Source organism: Dipodomys spectabilis, unplaced genomic scaffold (genome assembly GCF_019054845.1).
Source record: "Dipodomys spectabilis isolate Male_0828 unplaced genomic scaffold, ASM1905484v1 ptg000004l, whole genome shotgun sequence".
In the NCBI taxonomy this organism is placed as follows: domain Eukaryota; kingdom Metazoa; phylum Chordata; class Mammalia; order Rodentia; family Heteromyidae; genus Dipodomys; species Dipodomys spectabilis.
Window position 1 is genome coordinate 4,589,471 of NW_024870681.1, and position 20,636 is coordinate 4,610,106.

Below are 20,636 nucleotides of genomic sequence, written 5' to 3' on the forward strand. Positions count from 1 at the left end.
CTACTGCCTGGAATGCATTATACCCAGTTCTTGAAAAATGCTGGCTCCTTCTCACCTTTTAGTCTTTCCATCTCTTGTGATCTTTAGGATGTTCTTACTATAATACTTTCCTTTTGAATACTTATCTTGGGGTTCATTCCCCTAACATCAACTTATCTGACCTTTTCTGCTTGACTCAGACATATACTAGTTATTGCAAATAAGGGAAACCAAGGGACCTATGTTTCTTTGGGCCTGGCTTACTTCACTTAATATAATTTTTTCCAAGTCTTTCCATTTCCTAACAAATGGGGCAATGTTATTCTTTCTGATGGAGGCATAGAATTCGTGTGTGTGTGTGTGTGTGTGTGTGTGTGTGTGTGTGTGTGTGTGTGTGTGTGTGTGTGTGTGTGTGTGTGTGTGTGTGTGTGTGTGTGTGTGTCACATTTTCTTTTTTTTTTTGGCCGGTCATGGGGCCTGGGCGCTGTCCCTCAGCTCTTCAGCTCAAGGCTAGCACTCTACCACTTGAGCCACAGCACCACTTCTGGCTTTTTCTGCTTATGTAGTGCTGAGGAATCAAACCCAGGGCCTCATGCATGCAAGGCAAGCACTCTACCACTGAGCCACTTTCTCAGCCCCTTCTTTCCTTTTTCCTGTGTATGTATTTCTCCCTGTTCTGAACACATCCCCATCTGCACACAAACCTTTTCTAGTATTTCCTGGCCTCATGTCCTTTTCTAGCTACTGCTTCAATTTCCCTCTGCTTTCATGAAAAGCAAACATCTTGAGCTGTTACAGGTATCTGATTCCTCACTACCATTTCCCAAGAGCAGGCTCAACTCAGGCTCCCTGCACTTTCTCTTTTGAATCTATGCTGCCAAATGTTGTGGTTAAGTTTCTGCTTTTCTTCCTTGGGTGCTCAGCAATATGTGATATAGTGATCTGATGTTTTTTTTTTTTTTTTCCTTTATTTTTTTTCCCCCTGAATTGCTATTGTCTCTGGGCTTCTGTGACACATGCTTTTCTGGTTTTCTTTCTGCCTTACTGGTGTTTCTTCTCTTTTCACTGGCTCCTTTGTACTAGACCACAAATCTAAATACTGTCATGGGCTCTCTTCTCCATCTGGTACTGAGGGTTTTATATATAATCTGAGTATTAATGAATCCAATATCTCTAGTCTCAGCGTGGCTTTTCAGGTATGCAAGTCAATAGCTTACTTTATATTTCTACTTAAATGTTTAGTAGGTATTACCCAGTTGCCCAAGCCTAAATATACTTGTCATCCTCCATTTCTCTTTCCTATCTCATCACAGCCCACCTATCCATGAGCAAGTCTTGTCAATTCTGTAGAGTTCTGAGCCATCCTGAATACGTCCACTATTCTTAGAGTATTCCTAAATGTCTCCTTACTTTCTGTGCATACCACAGCAACAGCATTTTCTTGAAAACATCTGTAAACTGTGACTCTCCATGCTTAAAACCCAATACTCAAATACATGGGTCAGTCCAATTATAAAATTTTACATGATCTAGCTTGTTTATCAATCTGTTTTCATCTCACACCATCCCCTGTACTCAGCATTCTTTATCCATAGTACCTTTGGTAATTAAAGTATCACACTCATTATGGCAATAGCATCTTTTTGTAAACTGTTCCCTCTGCCCAACTCTCTCTTCTCTTCTATGTTTGCTGACTCTTCACTGAATCTTATCTCTTTAGACTCTCTTGACCTGAAGATTTTACTATACTGTTTTTTTTGGTGTATATCTTAGAAATTTATTTATTTTTTTTTTGGTGAAATCTACTATAATAGAATGTAGGAAAAGTTAGGAAGTGGCGCTGTAGCTCAAGTGGTAGAGCGCTCGCCTTGAGTTGAAGAGCTGAGGGACAACGCCCAGGCCCAGAGTTCAAGCCCCACGACCGACAAAAAAAAAAAAAAAGAAAAGTTCAATACATATTTTTAAGTAAATAAACAGATGGAATTTAAAACATTTTCCTGAACTGGGTACTTGTATCTATAATCTTAGCTAGTCAGGAGGCTGAGATCTGAGGACTGAGGTTCAAAGCCAGCCTGGGCAGACAAATCCAAGATATTTTATCTCCAATTAATCAGTAAAAAGCCATACTGGGAAGGAGACATTTCTGATGGTAGAGAATTAGCCATAAGCAAAAAAAGCTGAGTGAGAGCTCAATACCCTAAGTTCAAGCTCCAGTACTAGCACAAAAAACTCCAAAACAACAAACAAAAAACACCCTTACTTTCCTAATTTCCACATGTGGACTATCATTGTTATTACCCACTATAAATTAACTACAGTACACATATTTTATATTTGTTAATTAATTTCCACATACGAGGTACCATTCTAAATGTCTTGTGTATATCACCTCAATCTTTCTGCTACCTTTTGAGGCAGTTACTATTATTATCCTAATTTCACATACAAGGAAACTGAAGCATGTAAAAATTTTGTGATTTTGGATTTTGTGATCATATACCGAGAAAGTGGTAAAGCCAGCTTTCAAAACAGGAAGATTATTTCAGAGCCTCCAGGTTTAACCTCTTCTTTTTTTTTTGTCCATTGTGGGGCTTGAACTCTGGGCCTGGGCACTGTCCATGCGCTCTTCAGCTCAAGGTGAGCATTCTACTGCTTGAGCCACAGCGTCACTTCCGGTTTTCAGTGGTTTATTGGAAATAAGAGTCTCATGGACTTTCCTGCCTGGGCTGGCTTTGAACCGAGATCCTCAGATCTCAACCTCCTAAGTAGCTAGGATTACAGGCGTGAGCCACTAGTGCCCGGCTCCCATTAAATATTATTATAATTTTACATTTTATAGAGTTGCAGAAACATCAAAGATCAAAAAAACTTCTGGCCTAAGATTGTGTAGCAGATAAGTAGCATTGCAGAGATTCCAACACAGATGTGAATCCACAGTCATGTTCTATTGTACTATGAGGCCCACATCTTCCCTTAAATGACTTGAAGTTTTTTCCTTAGTCTGTAAAATACAAACTCAGGGCTCTTGGTGATTCTGGAAAATTTTGCAATTTTTGCAATTATTATTTGCAATTTCCTTGACTTTCGTTCACATAATAGATATTTACAGATGGCCTACTATGTGCTGATGCCCTGCCATCTTCCAGGAGGACGCCATGACTCAACATGGATTTCTGTGGGCTGTTGTTAGGCTTCTCTACTGAGTTTATCCTCACCTGTGAAGAAACTTCTCATAGGTCTGACGAAAGGCAAATCCTGCTCGACGCACTCTCACATTTTCCAGTAGTCCAAGATATTCTACTTGATGACGGCAGCGTTCATCATCAAATATCTGTGGGGATTTCTTGTCATTGGGTTTGATGCAACGTACGTAGTATGGTTCCTAAAGACATAAATAAGCAAGAGTAAGTTTGACTGCAGAACATTCCTAGACTAGGGATGCTAACACATAATTAGTGTTAATTGTGTGCAATTAAGCTTAGTGCCTCTGATTTCTCAGGAATATACTTGTGAATAAAGTAGCTGTTCTTCCTTTCTCCTGTAATTCAAAGTTAGAAGTTCTCAAACATTCACTTAAATTTTAACTTTCCATATTTTAGGAATTATCAGAAATGGTAGAACAGGGATAAAACTAAGGGGTAAACAATGGAAGGAATAACTCAATAGAAAAAGGCAGCAATTCTGGGTAAGACTGAATGTGATGCAGAATGCTAAACAGTAAGGTCAGCACTGGTATAATAAGTGCTCTTAAGTGACTGCCATTATTATTATTATTGTTGAATAAAGACACCTGTAGGTATTAGTAATTGCATGCAAGAGCCAGCTAGAAATAATTTCCTCCATGCCAATTAAGTTTTGTACCAGGAGTTACATCATAAGTATTGTTAATTTTAAAACTTTGCTTGGCATAGACTTGGCCACACTGAGGATAATGAATAAATTATCACTCAAATCCATGAGGTCAAATATATCCTAATTATAAGTGCACAGTTTCTTTTTCTTCTCTGAATCCATTTTTTTTTTTTACCAGATTCACAGATGCACTTTAATTAAGATACAGATTCCTCTCTAGTTAAATTAGGCAGTTTTGAGCTCTGTGAAGGACTTGAGGTGGCAAGAAGTAGCAAGTAATTTAAGAAGTAGGAGAGATTTAAAAAATGTGATTTGATTTGCATTTTGAGCAGAACAACAGCTTTTAATATCTAAAAAGGAAGCTGCAATTGTGTATCGTGTTCCCTGTGTGATAAAAAGTAATGTCACGTCTTCCTTTTTGTAAGCCCTGCTATATTAGCTTCCTAGTGCTACAACAGATGTCGACAAAGTTTGTGGCTTAAAACAACACAACTTCATTATCTTCTACCTCTGGCGGTCAGAAGTATGAAATGGGATAACATCAAGGTATCAGTACAGTTGCTAATTCCAGGAGGATCTAGAGAGACAACCCGTTCTCTTATCTTTTCCAGTGAAAAGATTAATCTTGACTGTCAAATTGATTGTACTGAGAAGTGTCCAGAAGATGGAATAAAAGGGAATAAGGAGAGAACCCTTAAGAGCAAGCATTCTCTCTCACATATTTTGTCAAAGTGATAAAAGTATGACTATAGGGAAAATTGGTGCTAGGATCACTGCTATGATTAAATCTGATCATGTGGTTCATAAACTTAGGGAACAGTTATACAAGAAAAATCTGGAAACATTTGGAGAAATGGCTGGAGAAACCGAGGATGCAACAAGCGGAGGTTCATGGTAATTTTCTTGAGAGCTCAGCAGACTAGAATATAGGTAGTAAAAACTGTACTCACGAGGTTTCAGATGGAAATAGGAATGCTGGAAATTGAACTAGAGGCTGTCTTACATGATGGCAAAGAACCTAGCTACATTTTGTACATGCCCAGACACTTTAAAGAGAAATTGAGTTTAAAGTTGACGGATTAATTAATCTGGAAGAGGAAATTTCAAGATGGTCCAGTATTCAGGCTGTGGAATGTTTATTGCTTTAAGTTTATAGTAAAAGTTAGGCACAAGGGGCTACACAGAAAAACCTGAAAAACTTTCAATTTGGTCCGAAAAGCCTGTATAAAATTAGGGATTAAGAAACACATGTTTCTGAAGTGATCAACCATTAAAAAGAAGTCAAGCTGGGTGTAGGTGGCTCACACCTATAACCCTAGATACAGAGGAGGCTGAGATGTGAGGATTGCAGTTCAAAGCTAAGCAGGGAAGGTGAGACTTTTTATCTCCAATTAACCGCCAAAAAGCTGGAAGCAGAGCTGTGACTCAAGTGTTAGAGCACTGGACATGAGTACAGAAAGCTCAAGGACAGTGCCCAAGCCCTGAGTTAAAGCCTTAGGAATGGCACGTACTCTCATGCTCACACACACAAAAGTCAAGCTGGCTTGATTGCAGGCTCACACCTTTAATCCTACTTAGGAGACTGAGATCTACAGGATCATGGTTTGAATTCAAACCCTGCAGACAAGTCCCTGAGGCTGAATCTTAATATTAACATATAAGATGATGCTAAGCAAAATGAACCCCAAGATATGGACACAAGAGGTTTTTTTCTTTGTTTCTGTTGTTTTTAATGTACTATGTGACTTTCTTTGGTTTCTTTTGTATGTTCTTTCCCCTATGGTATAACCCTTGTTGTCACTGTGTTTGATTCAGGTACCCTGCATCTTGTATATTTTTCTAATTTGGGGAGGGGAAGAGAAATAAAATGCTGTAATAAGGATACAGGTTGACCCACTGTAACAATGAGACGTACAAAACACTATGTTAAAAACGAACTTTACAACTTGGGTGGGGGAGGAGTTGGGGAGTGGAAAGGGAAGGGACAGTAGGAGAAAAACAAAGGAGGGGGTAACAATGCTCAATAGGAAATATTACCTTACTCATGAAACTATAACCCCTCTGCACAGTATCTTTAAAATAATAAAAAATAACCAGCAAAATAACCTGAAAACATGTCTCAAACCATAAGCAGGAAAGCAGAGTAAGCAAGGCTCCTGAGTTTCAAGCCCTTGAACTAGCAAAAGCCATGTATATGGTGTGTGTGTGTGTGTGTGTGTGTAGAGCTAGCAAAAGCCATGTATATGGTGTGTGTGTGTAGAGCTAGCAAAAGCCATGTATATGGTGTGTGTGTGTGTGTGTGTGTGTGTGTGTGTGTGTGTGTGTGTGTGTGTGTGTGTGTGTGTGTGTGTGTGTGTGTGTGTGTGTGTGTGTGTGTGTGTGTGTGTGTGTGTGTGTGTGTGTGTGTGTGTGTGTGTGTGTGTGTGTGTGTGTGTGTAGAGCTAAAGATGCCTTAAGGGTATCCCAGGATTGCCTAGGCTCAAGGGTATGAAAGAGTAAACTCATTACGAAGACTTTGAGAGTGAGCCCAGCTCACACAGGGCCTCATAGGAAAGTAGGTAGGAAAATGTTTCCACTTGTTAAGTCATCCATGTACTTAAGTTGGATGCGGACCTTGGTGTTGTAAATGTTTTGCCAATTTTTCAGACATGCAGAATACAAGAGTTCCAGGGTCATGGGAGCTTCAATCCAGGTTTGAAAGGAAAGTCTGTGAGTTTAGGCAAGTGTGTGGCAGGGTCAAGATCCCTACAGGTCTCCCCTGAGAAAGCAATGTGGGACGCTGTGAGGGTGAAGTCGAAGGTGCTGTGGAGATGCCAGGAAGCTGGAGTGCCAGAAATGTGCAATGTTTGTAGGCAATGAACAGAACCCGTCCAAGAGAGAAGACGTGGGCTATAGTTGGCCAAATAATGTGGATAAAACTGCCAAAGCCTGGTGGAACTCTTACTTATCATATCACCTTGTGACTGAGATGTAAGACATGATGCTCCGATGGGTTTCTGTCTTGTTTTGTTCTAATCATGCCTTTCTATATCCATGCCTCCATTTGGAATAGGAATACAATGTGTTATTATACATTGAAAATGGAAAATGTATTATTATACATTGAAAATATATAATTTTTACCTTTGTAGGGATTCACAGTTAAGAGATTGCCTTGACTTGGAAAAAATTATATTAAGTGAAGTAAGCCAGGCCCAAAGAAACATAGGTCCCATGGTTTCCCTTATTTGCAATATCTAGTATAGGTATGAGTCAAGCGGAAAAAGTCAGAGAATGTGATGTTAGGAAAACGAACCCTCAAATATGTATTTTAATGTTTTTGTTTCTTTCATGCATGTGTTTCTAACGCATTTATAAGATTATTTCTTTGTTGCTTTGTATGTCCCTCCCCCACAGTGTAACCCCCGCTTTCACTATATTTGATGTCAGTATAACATGTGGAGGAGATGGGGACAAACAAGTCGTTTAAGGATTCAGGTGGACCTGTTGCAACAATGAGAAGTACAAAATGTCATGTCAAAACCAGCTTTACAATGTTGGTGGGGGGGGGGAGGGGGGGTATGACTGGGTGGGGGGGAGGGGGGAGGCTGGGAAGGGAGGTGAAGGGTAAACAAAGGAGGAGGCTGCAATGCTTGGTAAGAAATGTATGCATTATCCTGCCCATGTAATTGTAACCCCTCTGTACAGTATGTTCTCAAATAAAATAAAATAAAATTAAAAAAAAAAAAAAAAGAGATTGCCTTGAGTCATTGTATAACTTTGAACTTTTTTTTTTTTTTTGGTAGTACCAGGGCTTCAACTCAGGGCCTTGTAATCTCAGCTTTCTTGCTCACAGCTGGCATTCTACCACTGGGCCCCTCCTCTAGCCCTGCTTTTTTCTGGTTAATGAGAGATGGAATCTCATGGATTTTTCTACTCAAGCTAGCTTTGAACCAGAATCCTCCAGATTTAAAGTATGAACTAGGATTTAAAGCATGAGCCATTGGTGTCCTATTAGACTGGAACTTTTGAAAACATTGGAGTTATTAAAGAGGGCTCTGGGAGATAGACTGACCAAATGCATTTTGCATTATGAGATAGATAGGAGCCTTTTAGGATCTAGAGGTAAAAGGCTATAGTTTAAGATGTTAAACAATTGCTGGATAAATAAGTGAGCTAAAGACTTAAAGAGAAACTTCTCTGAAGAGGAAATAAGACTAGCCAATAGACACATGAAATGCTCAACCTCTCTAGCCATAAAAGAAATGCAAATCAAAACAACACTGAGATTCCACCTCACCCTAGTTAGAATGGCTATACTCAAGAACTCTAATAACAACAGATGCTGGAGGGGATGTGGCTAGAAGGGAACCTTACTGCATTGTTGGTGGGAGTGTAAACTTGTTCAACCACTTTGGAAAGCAGTATGGAGGTTCCTCAAAAGACTCCACATAGAGCTCCCCTATGACGCAGCAAATTCCACTTTTGGGCATGTACCCAAACGATCTCAAATGAGGCCATATTAAAGCTACCAGCACAGCTATGTTTATCACAGCCTTATTCATCATAGCTAAGATATGGAACCAACCCAGAGGCTCCTCACTAGATGAATGGATCAAGAAAATGTGATACACACACACACACACACACACACACACACACACACGCACACACACACACACACACACACACACACACACACACACACACACACAATGGAATCCTATGCCTCCATCAGAAAGAATGACATCATCCCATTCCAATGTTAGGAAATGGAAAGACTTGGAAAAAATTATATTAAGTGAAGTAAGCCACGCCCAAAGAAACATAGATCCCATGGTTTCCCTTATTTGCAATAACTAGTATATGTCTGGGACAAGTAGAAAAGGTCAAAACCTCTGTACATATTACCAGATAAGATGAAGTTAAGCGAAATGAACCCCAAGATAGGGACACAAATGGTTTTTTTCTTTCTGGCTATTGTTTCTAACATATCTATAAGGTACCATGTGATTTTTTTGTTGCTTTGTATGTTCCTCCCCCACAGTATAACCCCTATTTCACTGTATTTGATGTTGGTATAATTTGGGGAGGGAAAGGGAAAAAAAACAAAATGTTTAAATAGGGATACAGGTTGACCCATTGTAATAATGATATGTTGAAAAACGAACTTTACAATTTAGGCAGGGGTGTGTGTGGGGGGTGGGGGAGAGTGTAGTTGTGGAGGGAAGGGATGGTAGGGGAAAAACAAAGGAGGAGGCACCAGTGCTTGATAAGAAATATACTTATTACCTTGCTCGTGTAACTGTAACCCCTCTATACAGTAGTTTCGCAATAAAAAAATAATAAAAATAAAAATAAATTAAAAAAGATGTTATCTGGTGTCAAGAAGACAAAGAGTAGACTTGGAATGATTCTCAGTTTTCAATTTAAATAGAGAAATGCCTAGAGTAGTAAAGCACACTTGTGTGTGTCTGTGAAGGTGTTTCCAGAGAGCATTAATTAAGGGGAAAGACATTCTGTAGATCTGGTGACACCATTCCTTAGGCTGGGGACCAGGTGGAATAAAAAGAAGACAGAGAAAGCTCCTATTTGTATGCATAATTTACTCACTGTGCTTCCTGGCCACTATGGTAGACAATAAAGTCTACTACAAAGGACTGAAAGTTCAGAAACCATAAGGTAAGACTTTCCTGCCTCTAAGGTTTTCTGTCAGGTTCTGGCAAAATTCTGACTAACACATCTAGCTTTGACAAAGTCCATAATCCTTTGTTCCTCTTCCATCTTCAAAAATCAGCAATGGCAAGTAAGTCTCATGATGTCATCACTCTAGTTCTGATTTTTCTAAGAGACTTGTCCCTAAGAGGTAAAAGGAAGGCTTCTTTACTACTTCTGTGTGAAGAAGCCCAGGACTGAAGACTACTAGAATAAAGATGCCTAATTAGCCAATCATACTACTTAGTGAGATTGACTTAGCTGACTAGAACTACTCTGCGAACCCAGCAGAACTGCCCAATCAACCTACTAACTCATGGGGAATTAAAAAATGTGTTGTCTGAAGCACTATATTTCAGAGTAATTTGTTATGTATTGATAGAGAACTGATAACTCCCCTTATTCTGAAACATCAATCCTTTGCCTAGATTTTATATTTTGGTATATTAAAGGAAAAAATAAATATTATTACAAGGCACACACATAAAGTGGTACAAGCAGGGCACAGTAAAATCAAAATGCTTCTGGATCTATTTGCATGATACGGTGTTGATGTAACTGCAGAATCACTGCACACAATCAAGATACCTGGGTTTTTTTTTTTTTTTACTTGTCCCTGCTATTCATTAGCTATGACAAAGGCTTGTTAGACCTATTAGCTAACTAATGGAATGATAATTAGGGCTTCCACATTGAGTAATAACAGACTAAATAATTTAAACCAAGACCCATGCTGGGTATAGCTAGAATAGATAGGCAAACTACATAAAACATTTACCTTAGGGGAGTTGACAAGACAATAGAGCATTTCTAGGCCAGAGTCCAAGAGGTAAAAGGAAGCCATGGAAAAGAGCCCAGGTGTGAAACTACCTTTTTTCTTTGGGAATGTGCCAGCTCCAGAAGAGGTGAGTGGTTATCTAAGTGATGGTTTAGACATTTTCTTGAGGATGATGGGGCAGAGATTAGGGACTGGGCTTGAAAAGAAGGCCATAGACAAAACCCTTTCACATGGGGTCCTGCCATTGGGGCTAAGACTAAATCAGAGGTAGGCAGTACCTTATAGGGCCTATAGTTCAACCCTGAATCACCTCAAACTGTGCAACACAATGGATGCTAGATGCTTAGAAGAAGGAAAAGTAAATCTTTTCTGGAAAACTGCATAAATTTGGACCTTTAATAATAATAATAGGGGCTGGGAAGGTGGCTCAGTGGTAGAGCACTTGCCTTGCATGCCTGAGGCCCTGGGTTCGATTCCTCAGCACCACATAAGCAAAAAGAAAAAAGCCGGAAGTGGCGCTGTGGCTCAATTGGTAGAGCGCTGGCCTTGAGCTGAAGAGCTGAGGGAGAGTGCCAAGGCCCAGAGTTCAGGCCCCACGACTGGACCCAAAAAAACAAAACAAAACAAAATAATAATAATAAAATAAAAAAATAATTATTATTATTTTTTGTTGGTTGTGGGGCTTGAACTCAGGGCCTGGGTACTGTCCCTGAGTTCTTTTACTCAAGGCTAACATTCTTCCACTCTGAGCCACAATGCCACTTCCCTTTAATTATTTCTGTAAGAAGCTTTGGAAATATAAAAATTAGAATGACAACAAAAAACAAAGCTCAAACATGTAAGAAACCAACACAAAAGGGTCCAGATATTGGTGCTATCAGATAGATGAAAATAACAATGTTTACCGTGTTTAAGATGACAGTAACAATATTGAGAATTTTACATAGAACCAGAAATTATAAAAAAAGGAACCAGACTGGGCTGGGCACTGGGGCTCACTGTAATCCTAGCTACTCAGGAGGCTGAGATCTGGGGATCATGGTTCAAAGTCAGACTGGGCAGAAAAGTCCCTTAGACTCTTAATCTCCTATTAACCACCAGAAAACCAGAAGTGGCTCAAGTGAAGAGCTCAAGGACAGTGCCTAGGCCCAAGTTCAAGCCCCACAACCAACAAAAAAAAAACAAACCTCATGGCCCATAGGGGCCAAGATCTCTCTCTCTCTCTCTCTCTCTCTCTCTCTCTCCCCCCTCCCCCTCTCCCCCCTCCCCCTTTCTCTCATCAGTCATGGGGCTGAGATCTCAGGAGGCTGAGATCTGAGGATCATGGTTCAAAGCCAGCCCAGGCAGGAAAGGCTGTGAGACTTTTATCTCCAATAAACTACTAGAAAACTGGAAGTGGTGCTGTGGCTCGAGGCGGTAGAGTGCTTGCCTTGAGCTGAACAGCTGAGGAACAGCAACCAAGCCCAGAGTTCAAGCCCCACGACTGACAAACAAAACAAAACAGAAACCAACCTCTAAACTATGCTATTTGTGAGAGACATATTTGGGATATAAGACTACACAGAGACTGAAAGTAAAAGGAAGAAAAAGATACCATGCATATACAACTGGTGTCATTGTACCATGCAGAGCAGACTTAAAGGAAAAAAGGCAAGATGGAAATAGGTATGTTTCATACTGACAAGTGACGCAATCATCAGAAAGATGGAACAATCTTAACTTGAGGAACCCAATGAATTCTTCAGATATCTAAAGCAAAGAGTGAGGTACAACAGGAAGGAGACAAATTTAGAATCAAGGAGTATTTTAATGTAGCTTTCAACATTGACAAAACAAAGAAATTGGTAAGGAAATAGAACAAGATGATGGAAACTTGGCCTAATGGGCCTTGTATAGAATACAAATGAAAGTTATTTTCATTTTCAAACAAAACATTTACGTAAAGAAACTCAACAAATTTCTAAGGATTGGAATCACCCAAAGGATATCTTCTGGTGAAATAAGAGAAGCTAGAAATCAAGAGCAAATAGATAACTAAAAAACTCAATGCTTGAAATTTAAGAAATACATTTCTGAGTATTATTAGGTTAAAAAATTATGAGAACTATTAGAAAATATTTTAAAAGGGCCTGGGAAGGTGGCTCAGTGGTAGAGCGCTTGCCTTGCATGCATGAGGCCCTGGGTTTGATTCCTAAGCACCACATAAGCAAAAAGAAAAAACCTGGAAGTGGTGCTGTGGCTCAAGTGGTAGAGCACTAGCCTTGAGCTGAAGAGCTGAGGGACAGCGCCCAGGCCCAGAGTTCAGGCCCCACAACTGGACCACCCCCCCCCAACAAAAAGAAAATATTTTAAAAGTGAATTATCTATAAAATTGCGTGGGCAAAGCATGCTAGAAGTCATATGAGTGGAACTTAACCAGCACTAAGCGAATATGCAGTGTTAAGACCACATAGACACTAATGACCAACCAAGAAGCTGGAGAAGCCCTTTCATTTTGCTTAGGTATATGTAAGTCTTTGGATAAAGAATCTAGTGGAAATATTTTCTCTATATTTAATCAGAATTCCATCTCAATTTATAAATGCCTCCTCCTCTCTCATTTATAGCAAGACTGACTCAGCCTAAAAAAATCATAAATTTGAGAAATTTGGTGTTTATTATAAAGGTTAAATTGCAAAAGTTAATGCTTATCTTATTCTCTTGAAGTTTTTAACCTCTCTCTGTATTTCATATGAAAAACATCATTTGTGAAAATACACTAATTGGTACATACATTAAACAGAAACAATGTATTTACCGATACATTTATTTAACCTGCTTTGTACACTGTCAGACAGAGCCAAGGCAAATTCAAATTCATGTGATAATGTGTGTTTACAGAATTTATGCTACTATCCAAGAGATATGAAAAGTTAATAGAACCTTGTCTGCATATTCAAAAAATTATATAGCTGAGGAAACTAGACAATGCTAAAGCTCTATGTGAATAGACTCTGAGAAAGTAAGGGATTGGGATTTTCACTTCTGGTAATGGAGGACTAGATAATTCTTAACTTTGTTGATGAAAAAATTGAAGAAAAGATGCTAAACAAAATGTGGGGCAGAGAGCATCCTAGCTACTCAAGACACTAAGACCTGAGGATTGCAGTTCAAAGGTAGCTCAGGCAGAAAAGTCCATGAAAGTCTTCTCTCAAATAAATAACCAAAATCCTGAAGTAGAGCTGTGGTTCAAGTGATTAGCACAAAATGCTCAGGGAGCCAGGTGCCAGTGGCTCATCTGTAATCCTAGCTACTCAGGAGGCTGAGATTGAGGATCACGGTTCAAAGCCAGCCCCGGCAGGAATGTCCATGAGATTATTTCCAAATAAACCACCAGAAAACCAGAAGTGGCACTGTGGCTCAAATGGTAGAGTGCTAGCTTTGAGCTGAAAAGCTTAGGGACAGCACTGAGGTCCAGAGTTCAAGCCTCACAACAACAACAACAACAACAACAACAGGCTCAGGGACATGCCCTGAGATCAAGCCCTGGGATTGGCGTGCGTGCGCCCACACACACACACCGAGGCAAGGGAGTTCTTTCTTTCTCATTTCTCATCTCACCTTTCTGTTTTCTATTGGACTAATAACTTATCTATATTCTTTGGCTAGTTTCTACTCACTTCCTCCTTCCCTACAAGAATGCTACTATCCTAGTTGCCTACCTTATATCTCATATCTTCTGTCTTTAAAACAAAACTTTTATTTCTAGCATGGTGCACTGCTGATTGAAATAAACATGTGCTTCCCCGCTTCCCTGACAACTATGTGTAGCAGAGGATGTAGCTGAGACACGATGTGAGATTTCCTGTGGTTTTTAAATGGGAGGAAACTGCAACTGCCATCTTGGACAGGAGGATAGATGCCAACCACTATAACAGTAAAACAGAAAGAGGGAAGGAGTCTAGGTCCCAAGTAACCAACAAGCTGCTACTGCAGTCATGGAACACATTTTTTTTTGTACTCACCAGAAAGAGAAATAAAGGTCTTTTCTAATTTGAGGATTTCTTTTACTAGAAGCTGAATGCAATTCCTGATACAGAAATTTATATTCAATGAGATCTGAAGGAATATTTAACAGCTTTAGAAAATAAGACAATGATTCTTTGCTAGATACTTGGAAGATGATATGCAGAGAGAAATGGAGATAGAAGAGTAAGGAGTCTTAATGGCAGTCTAAAGTTCAGTGCCAGTGTCCTTACCCCTGTCTTTATGGAAATTTAATTATACAAGCCAGAAAACTGTGTTTATTTGCAGTCATTTGAGGCCAAAGAAGCCTGATGTAAAGAAATAGAAAGCTACTGAGCAGATGTGCTCTGTGACATTTGCCTAATTTAGTCATAGTGCAATAGCTTAGACACAACATAGACTTAAGTTTAAATTCTTAGAGAGGAAACAGATTTTTTTAAATAGACAAAATAATAAAGAAAAATCACCAGAAGATAAAGATAAAAATAATGAGTCCCAGAAAACTGCCTAATTTATCAAACTTAGTTAGGAGTAGAAATCTGGTCTTTACGGAAAACCAAACAAAAACAAAATCAGACTCTAGTTATCAAATCACATTAGAATCAGAAAGGCAGAGATAACTGACACTAATACATCTAAATAGTCTACTGTTAGCTACTCAGGAGGCTGAGATCTGAGGATCACGGTTCAAAGCCAGCCCGGGCAGGAAAGTTGGTGAGACTCTCATCTCTGATAAAGCACTAGAAAACTGGAAGTGGCACTGTGGCTCAAGCAGTAGAGCGCTTGCCTTGAGCTGAAGAGCTGAGGGATAGTGCCCAAGCCCTGAGTTCAAGCCCCATGACTGACAAAATAAATAAATAAATAAATGAAAGTCTACTGTTTAGGACAATACTTACTTAAAAACTTTGCATTACAATTATTTTTGGTCATTCAATATTCAAATGCAATGAACGAATGGTGCATTACTATGGTGTAATTATTATTTTTTCTGTGTCTCGTCTTTAGCACAAAGCTGGAATTTATTTTGCCAGGAGTGGTATATTTTACCTTTATTTTAAACCACACTAAAGGTGGAGGTATGGCCCAAGTGGTAGACTATTGACCTAGCATGAGCCCTGAGTTCAATCCCCAGTACCACCAAAAAAAAAGAGAAAAAAGGTGTGTGTGGGGAGCAGTACACCACACTTAGATTTTCCCTTTGTCTACAACACAAATAAAAGCTCAGATTTAAGAAAAGTATTCTTCAGGGATAAAAACAATTATTTCAGCTGGGGCCATGATAGGGCATAACACCTAACTAACAAACATGAGGCCCTGGGTCAAAATGCTCATACTGCCGAAAGTAAAAATAAAACAAATGAACAAAAACAATTCATTTCATCCAGGCAAGTAAAAAATTAGGAATAAAAGTTCTGTAATGTTCACTATAAATGTATGTTGTTTAATTTGGTTAAAGAGAAATACTTATAAAGCAAATTTTCACATATTCTCTACAACATATATCAAAAGGAAGTCTAGAAGTTGAAATGGATACTTAGAAATGAATTACCTTTGATGCAAGGTTGTCTACTAAAGCAATCATAGAATTCTTAAACAAGGTGGCAGCAGTCAGAGGTCGCTTGGTCACCTCTGTAATGCTCAGTTTGCCTTCAGGCCACATATTCTTCAGCACAGGATTTGAACTGTAAAGCACAGAAAGAGCAATTTAATCATTCAGATTAGGAGAATAAAACAGCTAAGCAATCCTTCAAGTCTGAACTTGAACTGCAGGCTGAACTCACAAGGCCTAACTGGAAAAATAATCCTATCCAGAGAATTATGTAAATACAATGAACAATACTAAACCATAAAAATTTCAAAACAACTATAGCACATTTCAAAAATGTTTAAATTTCTTTAAAGCGATTTCTAGTATTATCTAGAACCCTCAATTGAGATGGCTTTTACAATATATTCATAAAACAAACTGACTTTTGTGATGGCTAAAAAATGAAAACAAACTACTACTAGCAAACAAACAAACTACTAGCAGGATAACAATTCTCACAGATTCAGGGGAGAACTCAAATAGTGTAATTCCTTGGAAAGGAAAGGTCAAAGGTCAGCAAAATAAAACACTAGGAAGATGGTACTCAAAAGGGGTGGAGTGGGGTCAAGGAGAAAAGGGTGGAAAATGAAGAGGAAAAGAGGAGAATGTAGTCAAGAGTCCAATAAATATCCTACAAAATTGAGAAAAGTGCTGGGCACTGGTAGCTCACGCCTGTAATCTTAGCTATTCAGGAGGCTGAAATCTGAGGATCCTGCTTCAAAGCCAGCCCAGGCAGGAGAGTCCAAGAGACTCTTATCTCCAATTAGTCTCCTGAAAACCGGAAGTGGTGCTGTGGCTCAAGTGGTAGAGTGCTAGCCTTGAGCTGAAGAGCTGAAGGACAGCTCCCAGACTCAGAGTTTAAGCCTGCATCCGACCGCCCTCCCTCCAAAAAAAAAAAAAAAAAAAATAAGAAAAGGGAGGGAAGGAGTAGGGAGAAATGGTTGAGAATGTTGAAAGGGGCATATGGATCAAGATCTACTGTATTTATAAACTGCTCTGTTAAATGAAAACTACTTACAATTACTTAAAGATAATAAAATAATAAAAGACTGCTTAGACTAGCATAAGATTAGAAGCTACCTAAATGCCTTAATAATTAGAAGAAAAGGAAATTTTGACACACTCATTTAATGGGGTACTACAGCCATTGCAATATTTCTTGTAAATTTTATACAACAACATTGAGAAAGTACTTATAATAAATAAAATGCTTGGCCTTAAAACAACAACAAAACAATTCTCAATGTCACAGCAGAAAATATGAAAGTAAAAACATCTAGTTGAAAGAAATATTAGTAGAGAATAGGTAACTATAAAAAGCAGTTCTTCCTAAAACATATAGATAAGGACATAAAACAACCATTTTGACACTGTTTTCTGGCAAATCCCTTTACTGAAGCTAAATTAGTGAACATTTTTACAGGTAGTACTGAGTGGACTTTAGCATTTTATTGATATGCTACTGGGACTGTTGCAACCCAATTTAAAAATAGTACTTCAGGAAAATTTCCATATTAATAATCATAGATTCATATTTGACTCTGTGGAGATACATTTTTGTCAGTCATGGGACTTGAACTCTGGGCTTGGGTGCTGTCCTTGCACTCTTCAGCTCAAGGTGAATGCTCTACTGCTTGAGCCACAGGCGCCACTTCCAGTTTTCCAGTGGTTTATTGGAGATAAGAGTCTCATGGACTTTACTGCCCAGGCTGGCTTTGAACCATGATCCTCAGATCTCAGCCTCCTGAGCAGCCAGGATTACAGGCGTGAGCCACCGGCACCCGACTGTGGAGATACTTTTAAAAAGACATGATAATGATCTTAAATTGTGATTTTCTTCCTGTTTCATCTTGGGTGCTTTTCATTTTAACGTGTTATTCATTCAAAGTATTATTTCTCTCTTGGAAACTTTTTTAGATTTTTAAAATTGTTATTATAAAGGTGACATACACAGGGGTTACAGTTATATAAGTCAGGTAGAGTCCATTTCTTTTTGGCAATGTCACCCCTTCCCTTGCTCTCTCCCAGTTTTTCCCTCCCATTCCCATCCAATAAGTTGCATAGTTAAATTTCAACATAGTGTCCAGTGAGTTTCACTGATGTAATTTGGAAACTTTTTCTCACAGGAGAATTTGTTCTTCTTGATTTGAGGGTTGAAAAAGAAAAAAGTTGATGCATGTATCACTTGCTTCACTGGTACTGCCAGCATTTTAATATAAATTTTTATTTTACTGTAAAGATGCTGTACATGGGGGTTACAGTTACATGAGTAAGGTAATGAGTACATTTCTTGTCGAACATTGCTACCCCTGTACTGCCAGCATTTTGCCCATTTTTTTCTTTTGTGTAAAATTGAGTTGGTTCCCCAGAGCACTTAGTGAATTTCTGTACATACTGTTCAAAATAATAGCAGCAAAACGAATGGTTGGTTATGAAGTGAAGACGTGATGATGTGATGAGCAACTGCGTCCATGAATGCAGATATATCCTGACCCTTTATTACTGCCATGCATGTAGCCAACTAGCATCAAAAGTACCTATAGCTGGACATTGGTGGTTCATGTCTGTAATCCTGGATACTCAGGAAGTATAGATCTGAGGATCACAGTTCAAAACCAGCCCCAGCAGGAAAGTTTGAGACTCTTATCTCTAATTAAGCACCAAAAAGCTGGAAGTGGAGTTGTGGCTCAAGTGGTAGAGTGACAGCCTTGAGCAAAAAAGCTCAGGGACAGTGCCCAGGCCCTGAGTTTAAACCCCAGGACTGACATTTCCACCCCTACCCCAAAAAAGTACCTATAACATAGTTTACTGATCTGTGGCTCATGTTTGATCACTTTATAGTCCTATTTTATAGCTCTCCAGTCATACATTTATATCAACAAAAATAAGCTCATAAAAGTATGTTGCTTTCCCTTAACTTTTCCATTATTTAGCAGAGAGATAATTTAAGGTAATGATTTTTCACTTACAGTGCACATGGTTCCTGAATATTTTTCAAATAGAAGGAAGAAAACTGTTCTTTGAAAATTCTGATGCATGCCAAGAGACTTAAGATCACTGGCTCTGAGACTATAAAGTTTCTAACTCATATTGTTTTCCTACCTTATTCACTGTTAGACATATTACAGTGTAATGGAAGAAAGGAGGAAAGTTGGAAATAAAGGAAATACGACTATATATTACAGCAGAATTGATGTATATGGAATCTAAACAGATATATAGAGTCATTTTAAGAAAGGACTTTCAGGCCAGGAAGTCATGTATATTCTAACTTGTAATATTACCAAAAATGTTTTTAGACATTTTAAATATCATAGACAGTAAGTTTCAATGAATAGACTTTCAATCTTTTTACCCTTTTGGCAAGACTATCCCCTACTGTAAAGTGCACTCAGTTTAGTCAGATTCCTTTTCTCCCCCTCCCCACCATTCATTATCCTTAAGTAGTTGCACAAAGGAATTACCATTCAACAAAGCAGTTTATAAATACAATAGACTTTGATCAGTGTTACCCCTTTCAACATTGTCATCCATTTCTCCCTTATCCTTACTCTTACCCTTACTCTTACCCTTACTCTATCCTTTCCCTTCGTCTTAATTTTATAGGAATATACATTGAATTCTTTACTGCATTCTCCCTCTCTTCTCCTCTTCATTTGTCTACCTCTTTCCCTTAGACCTCACCCCACCCCTTTCTTTCCTGTGATACCTGACCAAGGAGGCTCTTGTTCCAATATGTCAACACTTTGTACACAGAAAAATTCCAGCTTTAGGGGCTGGGAAGGTGGCTCAGTGGTAGAGTGCTTGCCTTGCATGCCTGAGGCCCTGGGTTCGATTCCCCAGCACCAAATAAGCAAAAAAGCCGGAAGTGGAGCTATGGCTCAAGTGGTAGAGCGCTAGCTTTGAGCTGAAGAGCTGAGGGACAGCGCCTAGGCCCAGAGTTCAGGCCCCACGACTGGACCCCCCCCCCCCCAAAAAAAAGAAAAATTCCAGCTTTAGTTATTTATTCTTTAAAATAGGTGTATCCTTCCTGAAAGATAAGCATTGAAATTCCTTTCCTAAAGCTTATTTTCCCTGTGCCCAACTATTAAGTGGACCCCTTGACCACTTCCATGTATTTTTAACTTTCTCATGGTGACAGCTCCCAATCATTCATGGTAGGCTCAATATTCACATAGATGAACTAATATTTGGAAAGAATTGCTTAAAGACAATGTCTATTTTCATTGCTGTGTTTTCTCGAGCCCACGTCAATCAGACATTTGTCCATGGAAACCAGTGTTGTCAGGAACTGCATGGGGAGGTATGATGGTCAGTCTTGGTCCTCACCTCATTCCTACTTTTGACAGGACTTGATATAGTTTATAGTTTTTTTTCCTTGGCTGGACCTCTGTGACACCAGATTCCTGGTTTAAATTTCCATTCTTTGCCGTCTTTCCATATTTTGTTGGTTTGTGAGAAAATTCTGTCTGCCCAGTTAGAACCATACTGGCTGACATAAGATGCCAATCTCTATCAGTGTGGTCCCATACTTGGGAAGAGATATTACCGTGGGAATATGGTATGTCACACATTTGGCTGGGCCAAAGGTTACCTAAAACTTCTTATATTACTCCTGGTCTGGCCTTGAGATTGCTTGCTGAGTACACTAATAAGGGGTGGCAGATGGCACTGCAGGGAATAGAGTGTTGGCAGAAAGCCAAAGGAAATAAAAAATAATCATATTAGCAGTAGATCCCT

The 20,636-nt window shown here is 39.0% G+C and overlaps 1 protein-coding gene across 1 annotated transcript in view; it reads right to left on the minus strand.

Moving 5' to 3' along the window:
* The window catches only part of Myo1d (myosin ID), a 295,270-nt gene that overhangs the window by 157,305 nt on the left and 117,329 nt on the right, over nucleotides 1-20,636 (minus strand). The window contains exons 14-15 of the mRNA XM_042693144.1: nucleotides 15,858-15,990; nucleotides 3,195-3,361 (exon numbers count right to left, since the gene is read on the minus strand). Of these exons, the coding sequence (XP_042549078.1) occupies nucleotides 3,195-3,361; nucleotides 15,858-15,990 (300 nt within the window). The remainder of the gene's footprint in view (nucleotides 1-3,194; nucleotides 3,362-15,857; nucleotides 15,991-20,636) is intronic.